At 31.3% G+C, this 16,321-nt stretch overlaps 1 protein-coding gene across 15 annotated transcripts in view; it reads left to right on the top strand.

Moving 5' to 3' along the window:
- The window catches only part of LOC132726843 (dedicator of cytokinesis protein 3-like), a 146,569-nt gene that overhangs the window by 112,254 nt on the left and 17,994 nt on the right, over positions 1-16,321 (top strand). For all 15 annotated transcript variants that reach the window (XM_060712222.1, XM_060712220.1, XM_060712223.1 and 12 more), the window contains 11 exons: positions 4,973-5,033; positions 5,713-5,955; positions 7,586-7,672; positions 9,309-9,449; positions 9,915-10,056; positions 11,243-11,409; positions 12,241-12,504; positions 13,109-13,192; positions 13,821-13,940; positions 15,581-15,660; positions 15,958-16,015. In XM_060712222.1, coding sequence (XP_060568205.1) covers positions 4,973-5,033; positions 5,713-5,955; positions 7,586-7,672; positions 9,309-9,449; positions 9,915-10,056; positions 11,243-11,409; positions 12,241-12,504; positions 13,109-13,192; positions 13,821-13,940; positions 15,581-15,660; positions 15,958-16,015 — 1,447 coding nt within the window. The remainder of the gene's footprint in view (positions 1-4,972; positions 5,034-5,712; positions 5,956-7,585; positions 7,673-9,308; positions 9,450-9,914; positions 10,057-11,242; positions 11,410-12,240; positions 12,505-13,108; positions 13,193-13,820; positions 13,941-15,580; positions 15,661-15,957; positions 16,016-16,321) is intronic.

Genomic DNA, 16,321 nt, shown 5'->3' with positions numbered 1-16,321 from the left:
TGTTAATTAATTGTTGTCATAACATAGTGTAACTGCTTCCTGTTGTGAAAATACAGGAAAAAAAATCTCCCAGAGTTGTTTTCAAGTGGTACCATATATTTAGTGCAGCTGTTCTCACTGAAAATGTTAGGGGTTTACTTCTTTTAGTGAAATATTAAAAGTAGATGATATATTAAAAGTTGATGAAAAAAGGGCCAGTTGGAAAATGTTGCTCTTGACATTTGTTTTCATGTTTTTTTTTCTGCTTTTGTTTTCATCCATTTCCTTTATGTATTAAGTTTGTGCATATAGTGCAATTTTTTTATATAAGTTTGTATATATACTATTTAATAAGTTTGTATATATACTATTTAATGCATTTTAATACTCCACTGAAATGAAAATAGAAAAGAAAATATTATTAGAAGATGTGTGAACTGTCCAGATCAATAACTTGTATGCAAGTTTTTAGAATTATCCTCCACATCTTTTTTTCCAGAAAAATCTTTTTTATTGTGCAAAATGAGGAAAAAATGAAAAGATTTGCTACCTTTTTCCTTACAGTCGGGCCTAGAATCCTTTTAAAAACAATATTCAATTTAATTTTGTTTTGCATACATTTCTTTATTTTCTTTTGTATATTTTTCATTTTAAATTCTTCACTTTATCTAGTATGTACTATGTAAGACTTTCAAATTTTATGTTTTTAGGCTTTTTGACCTCAATGGAGCCCCTTTAATTTTTCTACTGAAATTAAAAAGCAGAATTTTATAATAGAGCTATTGCAAAAGAGTAGTAATTTCATATGGTAAATTGTTATCATTGAGTTAATTACTATGATATCAACAAACTATGATATAAAATGCATTTCTTTTCTTAATTGTCTGTTAAAAGGTTTAGATTTAAAGAAAATAGCATTCAAAAAAAAATAAAAAAAATAAATAATTTTACAACAAGAACAGCTTGATCATTAGGTGTAGATATCTGATGTGATCAATCAAGGGTTACATCCATGGCATTGTATCTATATAAATATAATAATCTGCATCAGATAAAAGAAGACATTTATTCATTAAAAAAAAATCAACAAAAAACTTACTGATATATCAGATATTTGGGATAAAGTTAAAAAGAAAAATAAAGTTCAATAGCCATTTCATCCCCTTAGTGCAGTAACAGGTTAACTTCTTATATAATTTAATAGGAGTTAACCCATTTCTGCACTAAGGTGATGATTTATACTCATCTGGCTATGATATCTTTAACTAAGTATATGAAGCCATCTGGTCATGCTACCTTACCTTGTATGAACCCATCTGACCATAATATCTTATTTATTTATGACCTCATCAGACCATGAAATAAATAATAACAAAAAAAGGTATAATATTACTTGATCAGTGCTGAAAATCATCTTTAAGCCTATTTTCAAAATTCACAGACTGTGTACACATTAGTATTGTTAATTTTGGGAGTAATTTGAAATAATTTATTGTATCTATATATATTTGTAATTGCATGACTCATCGCATTGTTTTAATATCTACAAAGTATATTAAGCAAATACTGAACTTTACAGAGACAATTTCTGAATTTTTATCAGCTAAAAAATCTTGAGAAGAAGTTAATGTAAATTGCAGTACTGTTGAATATACAACATCATTCTGATAATAGTAAATTTCAAGCAGAGAACTCTTGCATGCATGTCATTGTCTTTTCATTCATTAATATTGTTTGACCATCTCTACACTAAATATCTTAAATGTATTTGTCCATCTTTCAATCTTGACAAAAAAACATTCATTAAGGAAAAAAGTTTATGAATAAAGAAGTGACTGAAGATCATGAGTGGCGGCATGGCTAAGTGGTTAATGGGTTGAACCAGTAATCTAAGGATCACTGTCTGCATGGGTTCATACCCTGTCAGGGGCGAGCCATTGTTTCCTTGAGCAAGAAACTTTACACTCATTGTTCAGTCAGTACTGGTTGGATTCAAGAGTGTGTCTATAAGCTTATAGCTTGCTACACAATTAAACTAAAATAAATTCTGTATAAACTTATGTAGATCATCTTGAGCAGACGACACAGGTCTACTGGTTGATCTTGGTCTGCACTGGTTGTATGGGCAGATTTAGTAGTCAGTAAACAAAGCCGAAAAAATTCAGCATGGTATCCTTGAATCAGATAACTTGCGCGGCACATTGCTGACAGCCTGGATCTGGTATCCGATGCTCTGTTGCGCAAATCGCAACTATGTTGCGGTTTTGGTGTCGTGACGCGGCTCATATTATGTATAAGACTGGAAAAAAAATTGGGTAAGAATTCTCTAAACAGGGATAAAATGAATCTTCTACCACCCACTGTTTAAGACACAAGGATACTCAGTTAAAAGTTGCACAAGCTAAGATATGGATATTCATAGTAAAAATCTTGCTATATATTGGATTTTGTATTTGTAAATTAATGAAATTAATCTAAAATATGCATCATAAGGATTTGACAGCTGTCAATAAATTAATTTACTAATGCACACAACTTGTCAACATATTGACAGTATAATAAGCTTTCTTCTGCCTGAATAAATTATGTGTAGATTTTTTTTAATCCAAATAATTGCACTGGTATTAAAGAATATCATTTAATTTACTGTAACATGCAATCAAAGTGAAACATATGACCAGGTTTGTGAACAGTCAAGTTAATCAGGAAACAGATCATAATTAAGAGTAGAAAAGTTACGCAAGTTGGTTGATTTAGACTCAAAATCATGAAAAATTGTTTGTTTATTTTTAATGCCGATTTTAACTTATTTTTGGTCATACCTCAGCTGGTAGTTCACCTTACCCTGACTTTACTGGATAACTAACCAGTTATTTCCAATTTCTCGGCAAACCAACCTTCTACTATTATCCTACATGCTTTCTGAAACAGCGGTGTCACGTAATTTTTCGTCTCATCCAAGGATCAAACCAGCAACCTCTTGATTATAAATCCAGTTCTCTCCGTATAAAGTAAAGTTGGTTGTCAAAATCCTAAAGAAAAGAAATTGGATTGTAGACTTTTAAGTTTTCTATGAAGTGTATGTACTAAGAGTTAAAGTAATGAAAATAATGTCAAAAGTATTAAGCTACTCAAATAATAAATGCAGCTTTAAAGTGCAGTAGCCTTGTGCAGCCAACATGTTACGAAAGAGATCAAAAAAAGCAAAAGGAGCAAAAAAGTTAACGTCAAAACATGAAAAACCTCTGAACCACATAACAGCCTGATATGGTGTTTTAATGTGCCGAATTTTCATAACAGTGTTTGTAATAGAGGAAATTATTAAAATCTGGTCTATTGCTTACATCCTGTACCACTTGCACATGTTATTTGATAGCAATCAGAGTCTTGGAATATAATTGGTTTGAAGCTGGGCGGAGGGGGCCTTGAGTACCGATTATGAAACACTGCTTGACAAATATGATTCAAAAACATTATGATTTTGGAAGTTAGTTAAGAACGTAGCAGGCTGATAGTATAAATAAGATGCCTTTTATTCTATTGTCGGAACTGTATTATAAAAGAAATGTTGGATTTAATTATTAAATACTGAAATATTACTCACTGTTATGATTTGGAATTAATTGTAAAAAGACATTCAGAAGTACAAAGTATAGATTGTGTTTTAATTTTTGTTGAAAAAATATTATAGTATTCAATTGAAACTATTAAAAGAGATTTTTAAAAAACGTTTGTGGAGATTAACAAATAAATAACTAAAGATGGGTGTTGTAAAGCCGTTCTGTCGCAGTATGGTCACTCAGAAAGCATACAGGGCCATGCTTCGGTAAGATTTAAAGTTCGATCAGTTTTCTTATATCCTGTTAAACTTACTTGATATTGACAAGTCTTACATCTTGTAAACATTAAAACATCTTTCGGTAAGGAATCTTGAGGTTTATTATGATATTTTCGTACTTAGAAAAAATTTGAAGGTCGGTGATGGGCATTTCCCCATACTTTAACCGATATAATAATATAAATAAAGAGATTTTTTGCAGAAAAGAACCCTTCAGATCTTCTCTTATTGTATATCTCAGAAAAATAGGAGGCAGACAAATAAATCACCACAAATAAATCACGAATGTAAACAATTCATTAATGAAGTGAAAGGTGATGTGAAACAGGCTATATATATATTGTGAGAGTTCTCGTGCCGTGGGCCGGATGCCAGCTCGCCTCCGTGATAAGTTTGATTGGTTTCCTACAGAGAAATTATGACATTCAAATGGTTTTGTTACCGTAACACTGAACTTCATTTTCTGTATAATTTTTTTTGATAATTGGATTGAAGTTTTATGCGTCAGTGATACTCTGTTGTATGATATATTTTTTAGCCACAAAAAAGTTCTTATAAAAGCAAAATATATTGTATTTCAAGAAAAAATGTATTTGATGAGAAAATATCTTATATTAAACCATACTCAATAGCTTATAAAATCATTTTCCAGTATTTTTGAGTTTTTGCAATGAGTGCAGATATAATCATTTAATACTTTTTATGAAAGTTGAAATACCACTTTTTTAACATTTTCTACCATTGCTACAATTTATTTAAAATACAGCACTATTTTTTTAGGTGATAATTTTTTTAGCATCTTACAAGTTCTAAACCCATTATTACAATGTTATAATTTCAATACATGTTTCAATACATGTTTGTCTTATCTACAGAAAAAAAAAAAATTCATTTTAATCAGAGGGTCAGTTTACCTTTTAGCGCTCCATAAGTTCTGACTGTAGTTGTTTCCCATATAGAGCCAACTTGGCCAGCCAGCAGAATTTACTGCAATCATCTGCTTAATTTAAGAATTTTTATCCTGTGGATCCTTTAAATTAACAATGGGAAGGCCAATAAAGTCATTCCCTAATTTAAAAAGGGTTTAAAGGTAGTCCACAATGTTTAAATGAAGAAACAGTAGAAATATGATATTTTATATTTTTATATTTTCAGACAAGTTGTAGATGGAGAAGAGAATAGGGACAAGCGTATGCACTGTACATTTAACATACTTGTAAGTTTTTAGAAAATATAAATTTCTATAAAATAATATCAGGAATTTCTTGTGACATAAACAGTTACTGTCCTTAGTTATTCAGAATTACTTTATTTTATCTATATAAGAGCAAGTTTTTCTGTTTAGTTGAGTTTAATTTAAGTACAGGAACCACTTTGTCCTTCCTGTCCAGCGATTAAGTTCATCATTTCCATTTCTTATCATTTTCATTAACATATACTAAGCTTTTATTCTGTTAATTTCTTTGAGTAGACTTTTCCAGTTTTGGAACAGTCCATGATGAAATGTCAAGGTCAATATGATGAAAATTTTGAGTTGTTCAGTTTAAGTTAAGAGTATTGAGCTACCAACAGTATTGAGCCTGATCAGAAAGCATGGATGTGCAGACTGGCCTGGCTCTATACTGGTTGTAAAGGCAAGTCCCTTTTGGGTTCAGCAGGTTAAGGGTTCAAATATATATCCAGTTAATATTTAAATAAGGACAAGACCTTACATGAATTCAGTAGAGTATGTATTCATTTTAACATTTCGTTTTTTAAAACTCCCTTTTTTACAGCAGGCTGTTCGACTAAATTTAATGCGTGAGAAGTCAATAACACAAAATTTAGTTGGGAAGCTGTAAACGATTTAGCATATATTAAAAACTTACGATTTTTATGGTTTTTTTTGTTTCTAGAATTTCTACAAAGATGAGATCAATAGAGAAGAAATGTACATCAAATATGTCAACAAGCTGCATGATTTGCACATGGTTGCTGGCAACCATGCCGAAGCCGGGCTCACGCTGCAGTTGTACGCAAAGATTCTCACATGGAGTGACAACTTACTGCCGGAGGAGATGAAATATAAACAGGAGAGAGAGCGGGATAGGAAAGAAATGCTGTACACACAAATAGTCAACTGTTTCGATAAAGGAAAAGTGAGTATCCTCTGGAATTAAGAATTAAATTTCTTTAACCTATAGCATGCTGACAGTCATTGAATCTGCCCATGCAACCAGTGCAGACCAAGATCAACCAGCACATCTGTGCCGTCTGCCAATGTTCTGTGCAGACTGTACTGTTAGCTATTCAGGCAGGACATACTTTTTTTTTATACTTTGAAATTTTTCTTAAAAATGAATGGTTTTGTCTAGATAGAAATATTGGCTAGCCGATTAAGATTATTATTTAGCATACCTTATGGTAATGTAAGTAATTTTTTTTTTCTGTAAACTGATGGCTAGGCTGTTTTTTTATTTTCTTTAGTATTTAATACACATTAGATTAGGAATTTTTGCAATGTTTTTCTCAGAATCGGGGAAAATGAAAGATTATAGATTATTGCAATAATTGAATCAGCTAGTCTGATCTTTGCAATCTTGAGCAAAGTAGCAACATAAAAAGATGGTTCAGGTAATTTGCCAATTTGGAAGTTTTAGGAAACTGTGAAAGTGCATTTACCCCAAAAATAAAAAAAAAAGATTTTTTTAGAAATAGAAATAAAATCATTTCTGAGTTAAAGTAATACTGGTTTTATAACAGGAGACAAAAACAACATCAAGAAAACCTACAAGTTTTGATTATTCTTAACATTAAAAATATTAATTACAACATAGACAAGTATATTGTATATACTGACATTATAGTTATGTTTGAAAAGTCTTCATCCAATTTTTTTAAAGCCCTATATATACATTAAATTTGTCTACAGGTTCGGAATAAGTGAGGAAGCTGTCAATGGATACCTCTTAAAAACAGCCGTATTTACATTTAATATGAGTTCAGGTTATGAAATATTGGAGGACGTTGTCACAATTATTGCTATCTAGATCATTTCTTGTTTTCTCACCTATATATAATTTCAGGTTCATGTCCTAGGAAAGCACTGTTATTGCACCTATATTAACATTTACTATATGATTTTAGGTTATGGAATATTAAAGCATGCTGTCCTAGGATATCACTGTTATTGCACCTATATTTACATTTACTATATGATTTCAGGTTATGGAATATTAAAGCATGCTGTCCTAGGATATCACTGTTATTGCACCTATATTTACATTTACTATATGATTTCAGGTTATGGTATATTTAAGCATGCTGTCCTAGGATATCACTGTTATTGCACCTATATTTACATTTACAATATGATTTCAGGTTATGGAATATTAAAGCATGCTGTCCTAGGAAAGCACTGTTAATGCGATTATATTTACATTTACTATATAATTTCAGGTTATGGAATATTTAAGCATGCTGTCCTAGGATATCACTGATATCACACCCATATTTACATTTACTATATAATTTCAGGTTATGGAATATTTAAGCATGCTGTCCTAGGATATCACTGTTATTGCACCTATATTTACATTTACTATATTTATGATTTCAGGTTATGGAATATTTAAGCATGCTCTCCTAGGAAAGCACTGTTATCGCACCTCTATTAACATTTACTATATTATTTCAGGTTATGGAATATTTAAGGATGGTGCCCTTGGATACAGTACTTGTATGTCTTGATATTGCACCGGATATTTATATTTACATTTATGATTTCAGGTTTGGGAATATGCCCTGCCACTGTGTAAGGACCTAGCAGAATACTATGAGCGGAACCTTGATTACAAGAAACTTGGTGATATACTGGTAAATTGTTATGTCACTTATGAACATTTCATGAAGTCAATATGGAAAGATATTGACCAATTTTACTGTTACTCACAATATGTATTGTTGGTGTATAATTTTGAATATTTTACTGTGCCTGAAATGCTTAGAAGGGCACTTGAAGCCTGCCTCATCAAGTAAAGTTAAAATCACCATATGACCTTTTACAGTGTTGATGTGACATAAAATTCACCCCCCCCCCCCCAAAAAAAAAAAAATAATAATAATAAAAAATGTTTATGTACTGGTCTGTCATTGAGTAAATAGGAACTTTGAATCCTTTCCATAAATGTAATGGAAGTACTGTCCATAAATAAAAATTGGTAAAATGATGGGAAAAGAAAATATGGACATAATGGATCAAGTAGTCTCTATGATTTTTATTTACCAAAGAATATGACTTTTAGAAATTTTGACTGCCATCAAATAGATGTAGAACTTGACAAAAATAAAGTCGGTACATGTATACATTTGAATTCAATGCCGAAATGTAACAATTCTTAAAATGGTTTTGTAGTTACAGTTCACTTTGACGTCGTTTGGCATTGCCTTATAAGGCAATATGATGACTAATCTGAACAGTTTTGCATGTCCTTGACTGCAAATTGTTAGGAAATGACTCCATACTTCAGGCTGAGTTGTTTCCTGGTGCAGTTTAGCTAACGCACTAATTAATTTGTTTATTTGTTTTACATGCAATGCAAAAGATGCAGCAAATAATAAATACCCCAGATTTCTCCAGAAGTTATTGTAAACTTATTTAAGAGTTCAACCAGTTCACAAATGAAAGGAACACCTTATACTTAATTAGTATCAGGAAAATTTAAAAGCAGAAGTGGCTGTTCTTACAATTAATTAATTGGCAGTAGGGTGTTGCCCAAGTGGTTGTTAATAAAGGATTGTGGATCACTTGTCTCGTGTTCAGGTTGGGCATATTGACCTTTAACCTGCTGGCATGGTGTAATAGATTAGTCAAGCTTGAAATTTGGGACAGTCCATTCAGTTTTAGGGATTTTAATACCAAGCTAAAAAGATTGAGCTACTTACAATATAGAGGCTGATCAGACCGCATTGATGTGTTTGGATGTGCAGGCTGGGCGGGCTGTACACTGATGGCAATGGCTAATCACTTCCTGTTCCTGCAGGTTACGGGTTTGATACATGGCTTTTATTGCATATAGTATAATTATTAATAGAGGTTCTAGATTGATACAATGTCTGTTATTTCTTGTCATAATTGTATGCTATAAATTATGTAATTCATTCTTAACTTGATTCATTGTAGCAATATATGTTAAGTAAACTCCACCTATTCAGGGGCCGGCCGAATTTATATCATTGTATCCGGTATCGTTATATCCAAAAGGCAGCCAATTTGAAAACAAGAGTAGGGACTGCAGCAACAGCAACTTCATTAGCTGTATACCATTATAAGCAATATTGTTATAAGTGGAGTTTACTGTATATGATTTAAGTCAAAATGGTTCCAAACAAAATATGTCATAATGTGCGGTTAACAATGAACAAATATTTTCAAATGTTGAAAAAATTCAGAATGGGTCGATTTCATTAGAAAATTAGATGTTCAATAATGTTTTTTTCTTTTGTTCAACAGAAGCAGCAGGCATCATTTTATGGCAAGATTTTGGAGGGGGTACCAGGGGAAGAGCAAGGGGAACAAACATTCTACCCCCGTCAGGACCCCTCTTACTATAGAGTGTCATATTATGGTCAGAGTTTTCCGGCATTTGTTAGGGTGAGTAACATATGGTGTATAATATTCAGACAAATGTGCTTATACCTGTCAACAATGAAAACAATATTACTGTATCATGATTTTTTTTTCAGTATACCTAATTAAAGTTACATTATGCTTTTCCAATTGTAAATGGAGGTTGCATAGGTAAAAGTCAAAATAACTTTTAATTTTACCATAATTGTGTTCCATTTTATATTTTATTATGCAAAAATAAATAATCCACATAACCCATGGAGCTATTGTTCAAAAATATTGGCAGTTAAAAAAAAGTAATTATATAAGACGTTTATAAATTAAGCAGAATTAAAAGGTAAACATGTTATTATAGAATCCTTATTTCAATTTTATTTACATAAACAGAAATGCGAACAATAGATTAAATCTTCAATCATTTAGAACAAAAAAGCACTTGTAAATATTTAAAACCAGATATTTTAATTTATAATCATGTATATTTTACAGAATAAGCAGTTTATATATCGTGGCGACGAGTGTCTGAAGTTGGCGACGATCATGAACCATCTGACGGCTGAATTCCCGTCTGCTCAGATCATGTCCAAAAATGACCCGCCTACTGATGATGTCATGAACGGAGACCAGCAATGTATCCTTGACCTTAATGGATGCTATGTGTTATTTTAATATCTCGCTTACAGGAGCTCCTCTGAGGATCAAAAGCCTATAAACATGTTGAAAACTTTACACAAATCAAAAAGGGGCACCAGTGGCGACATGGCTGAATGGCTGAATAGCGAGTTGGTCTAGTAATCTAATGATTGCTAGTCATATGGGTTTGAACCATGTCATGTGGCAAGTCGTTGTTTTCTTGAGCAAGAAACTTTTCACTTATTGCTCCATACTGGTTGGTTCCAGGAACAGATTCAAAAGTGTGTTTTTAAGCTGATAGCTTCCTACACAATCAAACTAAAAAAAATTCTGTATAAATCAAATGGGGCAATTAAAACATGAAAAATATGAAAAAGATAATAAAGAAATATACTCAGAATTGAATTAAAAATTGATGTTAAATGAGATTCTTATCCAGATTTTAATTAAAAGCATGGTAATGATTTTCATAAATAGTTATTCTGAAAAAAGAGAGTGAAATTTTGCACACAAGTTAATGGTATACTGGTTTGAGGGATAACTCTAACACTTAATCACAGATCTTGTGCAATATCTTATTTATCTCCATTTATATTTAAAAATTTGATGCACCTAAACCAAGATTGATTCAAATACTTTATGATACTCTACAAATTTATTTTTGGAATGGAAACTTAATACCCAATATTTAAATTTTTGTTAAGCAATCAAGGTGATAATTTAAAAAAAGGGGTCACTTACTTTCCTGATCAAAGTTGCTGAGTTATGAACCAAAGTGAATATAGATTAAAGGCATATTATGCCTCAGAAATAGATAAATATTTAATTCTTTAGAAAGGTCAAACATGAGTTTAATTAAGTTAAAATTATGGTTTTAAAGAATGTTAGATGCTTGTAACCTGAATAAAATAGTGCCAATGTAAAATGATATGACATAAAAGCTGTAATGTGAACTAAACAGTATTTGTCTTCCATACAAAATACTAAATCACTATAAATGTACTAATTGCCAAAAAGCAACAGAAGAAGAAAACAGTTTAGGTAATTGGCCAATGAGTGACTTGTTGGGGAAAAAAAGAATTGCCTAAAATAAAACAGGTTTTGAAAGCATTTATTGGTCATAATGTGCCTTTAAGAAGAAAGTTTAATTTGTATCTTTGTTTAAACCTTAACCACTAGAATAGATATACAGATTTGTTCAGTGAAGCCTATACCTCAAGATCGGCCAGAGTTTCATGGTAAAGAGGTGCCAGCAGAGATTCGTAACTTCTACAATTATAACGAAGTTGATACATTCCAGTATGATAGACCATACCACAGAGGAACCAAAGATAACAATAATGAAAGCAAGGTATTCCTTTTCTTCTCTTTTTGATGATTGGGTTTTTTATATGCCAACTTCTTTCAGGGGAGTGGCCAAGTGGTTAAGGTTGTTGACTTAACCACTTACCCATCACTGTTGTGGGTTCAAACCATGACAGGGACTATGGATTGTTTCCTTTGAAAGCTAGCAGAGACCGTTTTACTAAGGTGCCTGTTCATGCCTGGAATAATGCACTGAAGGGCGCCTGAGGTTTTTCTCAACCAGTAAAGCTGGAAAGACATCATCATTTGACCTATACTTTGTTGGTGTGATGAAAAACTCAGTGGGGAAGGGGGAATATAGATTTGAAAGGTGGACAAGTTTATTTAAGATTTTTAGTGTGGAAAAGGTGAAGTCTATGATCATATGGACAAGCTACTCTATAAAATTTCAGAGAATTTAAAAAACAAAATTCTTTTATCACATAAACCGCGGCGCAGGAGTGTTATAAAGCCATTTAATAAAAATGATATTACACTAGTGTAATAACACTTTGATGTAACGTCATTTGCGCTGTATGTAAACATAGCATTTTAAAGCGCGCTAATGTTAACATTATACTTTTGGCGCGTCATTGAAAAATGACACTTTTTACCAGTTTACTGTTCTTATTTTATATGTGTGATAAATAGAATCTCTTATTTGTGTAGATTCAATACTAAATTTATTGAACTCTTTGAATAAAACAATATTTTGCTCACCAGGGCTCACCTAATATGATCTTATTCAACTCGTTCAATAAATTTGATATAAAACCTCCACTCACTCAATATCCTCTATTTATATTGTATTTTTTGTATAATTATTATTTTTTTATAGACATTGTGTATTGAGCGTTCCAAGATGAAGACAACATACAAGTTTCCGGGTATTTTAAGATGGTACGAAGTGACAGAGACCGAAATTGAAATGTTGTGTCCGATACGTGTGGCGATCGACCAACTGAAGCAAAATAACAGTGAACTTCAAATCCTTATCACCAGATGTCAACTGAATCCGAAACTTTTCTTCTCGCAATTGGAAATGAAGTTGAACGGAAACATTGCAGCATCCGTGCAGGGTGGAATTGCTAAATATCAAGAAGTAATTTATCTTTTATTATCTTATTATATTATTTATAAAGAAATTGACGTTGCAAAACCTGACCCGTCGAGGTCACAGTCATTTTGTATGAATTTCAAACTTTCATGTCTGCTATGTATCTATGGAACGGATTGAAGGAAATTTAAACTAAAGGTATATTACTTATAATGAGACAATGTGCAGGACACAGGTTTAGGCTTCCTGAGATCAAAATTAGCCCCGCCCTAAGGATTACTTGATTTTTGTAATGTAGGCTTATATGGGAAAACACATCTTATCTTTTTGTAGATAACTACTGTGCCCAATTCTTGTATATTTTGCTCATAGCATTTCCTAGTAAACCTCTGAAAGTTTAATGAATCATGCACCTATAGGGTAAAAAATGCCCCCAACTCGAGATTACTTTGTATTATAAAAATGATTTAGATAATACATGTTTCAGACAAGTTTCTTGATAGGGTCTCTTCCTTAATCAAAAGATTATTTTTGAATACTCAAACAGATTCACATTCGTGCAGATATTGCCCTGTCTTTGTGATCCTCCTATTTATGATTTTAGAAGTTTAATGACAACAGTGAAAAATATGACAATTTTAAATTTCAGGCATTTTTTACGAAGGAGTTTGAGATGAGACACCCAGATGAAGCAATATTCCTTGATCAGATGAAGTTTTTACTTCATGAACAGGTAAGATTGAAAAATATATCTAGATGAATTTGGGCTGTAAATTATACTGTAAGTTATAAGTTTAAAAAGTTAGTTTAGAAGAAGGTGGCTGTGAATGGAAATGATACTTAATGATCCTGTTACTCAATTTTTTATGGTTTTATATCATAAATATAATGCTCAAATGAAGATTTATCAATATTGTAAGTTCCAAAAAGCATTTTTTGTAAAGATATAACAGAATTTACATTTTCATGTTAATAAAGGGAGGTAATCAGAAATTTATTTTCTATTAAGTCTTAAGTCAATTTTTCAATAAGAAATGAATGCATTTATTTTAATGATTACATATAATGAGAACAAATATTTGCAGTACTTATTAAGCATATTCTTCGATGTTTGAAAATTGTTTTAGAAGCATAATTATATACATATACATTATAAGATTTCACTTAAAAGCGGTAACAACCTTAAATACAACTTACAGGATCTTTAATGGATATGTTATAATAGAGTGCACATTTTCATTTTCTCCCAAACATGCTAGAGTCTTTCCTCAGCTCCTCTTTTGATATCTTGTGTTTTAAAATATGGTGAAAGTCAGAATAGATTTTATTGTTGTATTGAAATATTTCTTTCCATGTTAAAGGTGAAAATGTTAAAAACGGGAATGCAGATCCATGGACGTCTTGTGCCGGAATCCTTGAGGCCATTACATGAGAGTTTGGAAACGGAATTCAAAAAAATGAAGAAAACAGTCACTGAGCTGGTAAGAATTTTATCGGTTTCTTTTTCCGATTTTTCGAACCCGCCACCCCCCCTCCCCCTATAAAATAATGATTGAGATATAATAATGGAGTGAAAAGGATGTTTTATTTTGAAAATAGATATCAGTTTTGAGTGCTTTGTTGTAGAATAATGCACGGTTTGAGTTCAAATGTGCAGAAATATAATTACAAAGGCCAGTAGGTCTGAATGATTAATTACAAAGCATTTGAACAAAAAAACGTGCATTATAATACTATAATGCAAGAAAAAGAATATCTATTTTCATTCTATCATGCAAATAAAATAGAAAAAAGGGAGATTAAAATATGTTTAACTACGTTGAGCATAGAAATAATTTTCCTGACATCATTTGGTTAATATACATCATATCTGTTGTCATATCACAGGTATAGTCTGATTTTATTGACCTGTCAATTATGAATACATTATATCACTCATTTACATATTCGATCCCACTTCGGTTTTTTCCGTTTATTTTACGAGAATTAATATGGAGTGTATCACTTACGTTTGGAAAACTCTCACTAGATTAATGTAGGTTCTTGTAACATCCGCAATAGCACAGTCGGTTAAGTGATTATCTAATGCATAAGGGGTCCGAGGTTCGATCCCTTTTTTTGACATTCTTTTTAGACTAATTCTTTCTTTATTTTTAAGTATATTTTAATGAAAATGGTCAAGCGCTTGCAATTTGTCTACACGGATATGAACCAACTAAGAAACACTGAATTGTCACATTTTATATTGTATAATTACATTTATTGATTTTAATCGGAATGAATTTTCAGTATTAATTCTTAAACATTGTTATATACAAATGTATAGTATTTACAAAAAGGTGCAAAACATATTAAAAACGGAACAACCATAACTTAAAAAACATGTTGAAAATAGTTATGAATAAAAAAAATACTGGACATACTCTGTCTCGATCCTACAACACGTTGAACATTCAGATAAAATATACCAGTGGTTTACCCTATTGCACTATAACGGTCAGTGTAACTAATTCAAAATAACAAGATGAATTTAATCACATCTTACTGCGCACATCTCACGGAATTTACCGAACATTTATCGAATATTAATATATTCTGTGCATTGACCGTATAATCAGTATGGAATTGACAGGTTAATAAAATCAAACAATAAGCATTCGTTTTTTATGCCATGCATATATTGTGTAATAATACACTAATTTGCCCTATCTGTTAGAGGAAATCAGTGAAGCATGTTAGAATTCTATTTATAAACATATTATTCTGTCTATAAAATATCTTACTGATAGATACAATATCTTTATATAAATAGCCTGGAAAATGTCGGATTTTTAAATTTAAAAGTTACGTTGTCATTTTTGTCTATAGAGATAGAAAATTTAACTCTGAATAATCATTGATAGGAATATTTTATTTATGTATCCATAGAGTATGATTTTGCAATTTTTATACTCTTTGCAGTATGCACTCAACCTGTGGGTTGCTAAAAGCAAAAAGTGTAATTTCAGATATACTTGATATTTTAAATGAAAATAATTCGATCCTCTGCACCAATGGAAATCAGCATGTAATATAAAATATGGTAATATTATATAAAGTTTTATAATAATATTATTTTCAGGGCTCACAGTATAATTCCCAAGTGAGTTTAAGAAGTTTCGGGTCGGAGAGACCTTCAACTCCAGGGTCAAACAGCAGCAGGTAACATTTACAGCAAATAAACATTACATAAATTTCTAATCAATACCTTGATTTTTCTTCGAATCGTGAACAAATTCCTCGACTTTACAAAGATTTCTGATTATAACCAAAATTTCCTTTAATTTCTGAACAAATTCTTTAATTTTACATAGATTTCTAATTATTAAAGTTCTGATAAAAAATTCTCGATTTTCAAAGATTTTTAATTATTACATACATTTTCTTAGATTTCAGAACAAATTCCACGATTTTACATAGATTTTCTATCAGTTATTCAGTATGATTCCTGTATTTCAGTGGGAGGTCATCAACATATTCACAAGATGAAGAGACCTCGGGCGTGATACATCCGGGGGTAAGTTCGTGTTACCCTGTCATAATCAGAAGTTTATCATGAATATATCGGGGTGATGGAAAATATATATGAGGAATTAATATAGACATCTATAGACAAGATGCGAGGCAAAGATAGACAAAAATGTACAGTTATATCATTGCTAGAGGACTATTTTATAAGAAATTTCAAAAATCATAATGAATTTCTTTCATTGGTCAAATTTAAATTTGAATCCACCAATGAGATGCTGAGTATAGAACGAAGCTCCAAAAGAAACTATGAATGTACATGTAGTCCAGTTTTTTTAAAAACTTTAATGTATTA

Source organism: Ruditapes philippinarum, unplaced genomic scaffold, assembly GCF_026571515.1.
Source record: "Ruditapes philippinarum isolate M1 unplaced genomic scaffold, ASM2657151v2 ctg651_1_1_1_1, whole genome shotgun sequence".
Taxonomy (NCBI): domain Eukaryota; kingdom Metazoa; phylum Mollusca; class Bivalvia; order Venerida; family Veneridae; genus Ruditapes; species Ruditapes philippinarum.
The sequence above is the reverse complement of the archived record's forward strand: the minus strand, read 5'-3'. Positions and strand labels throughout refer to the sequence as shown.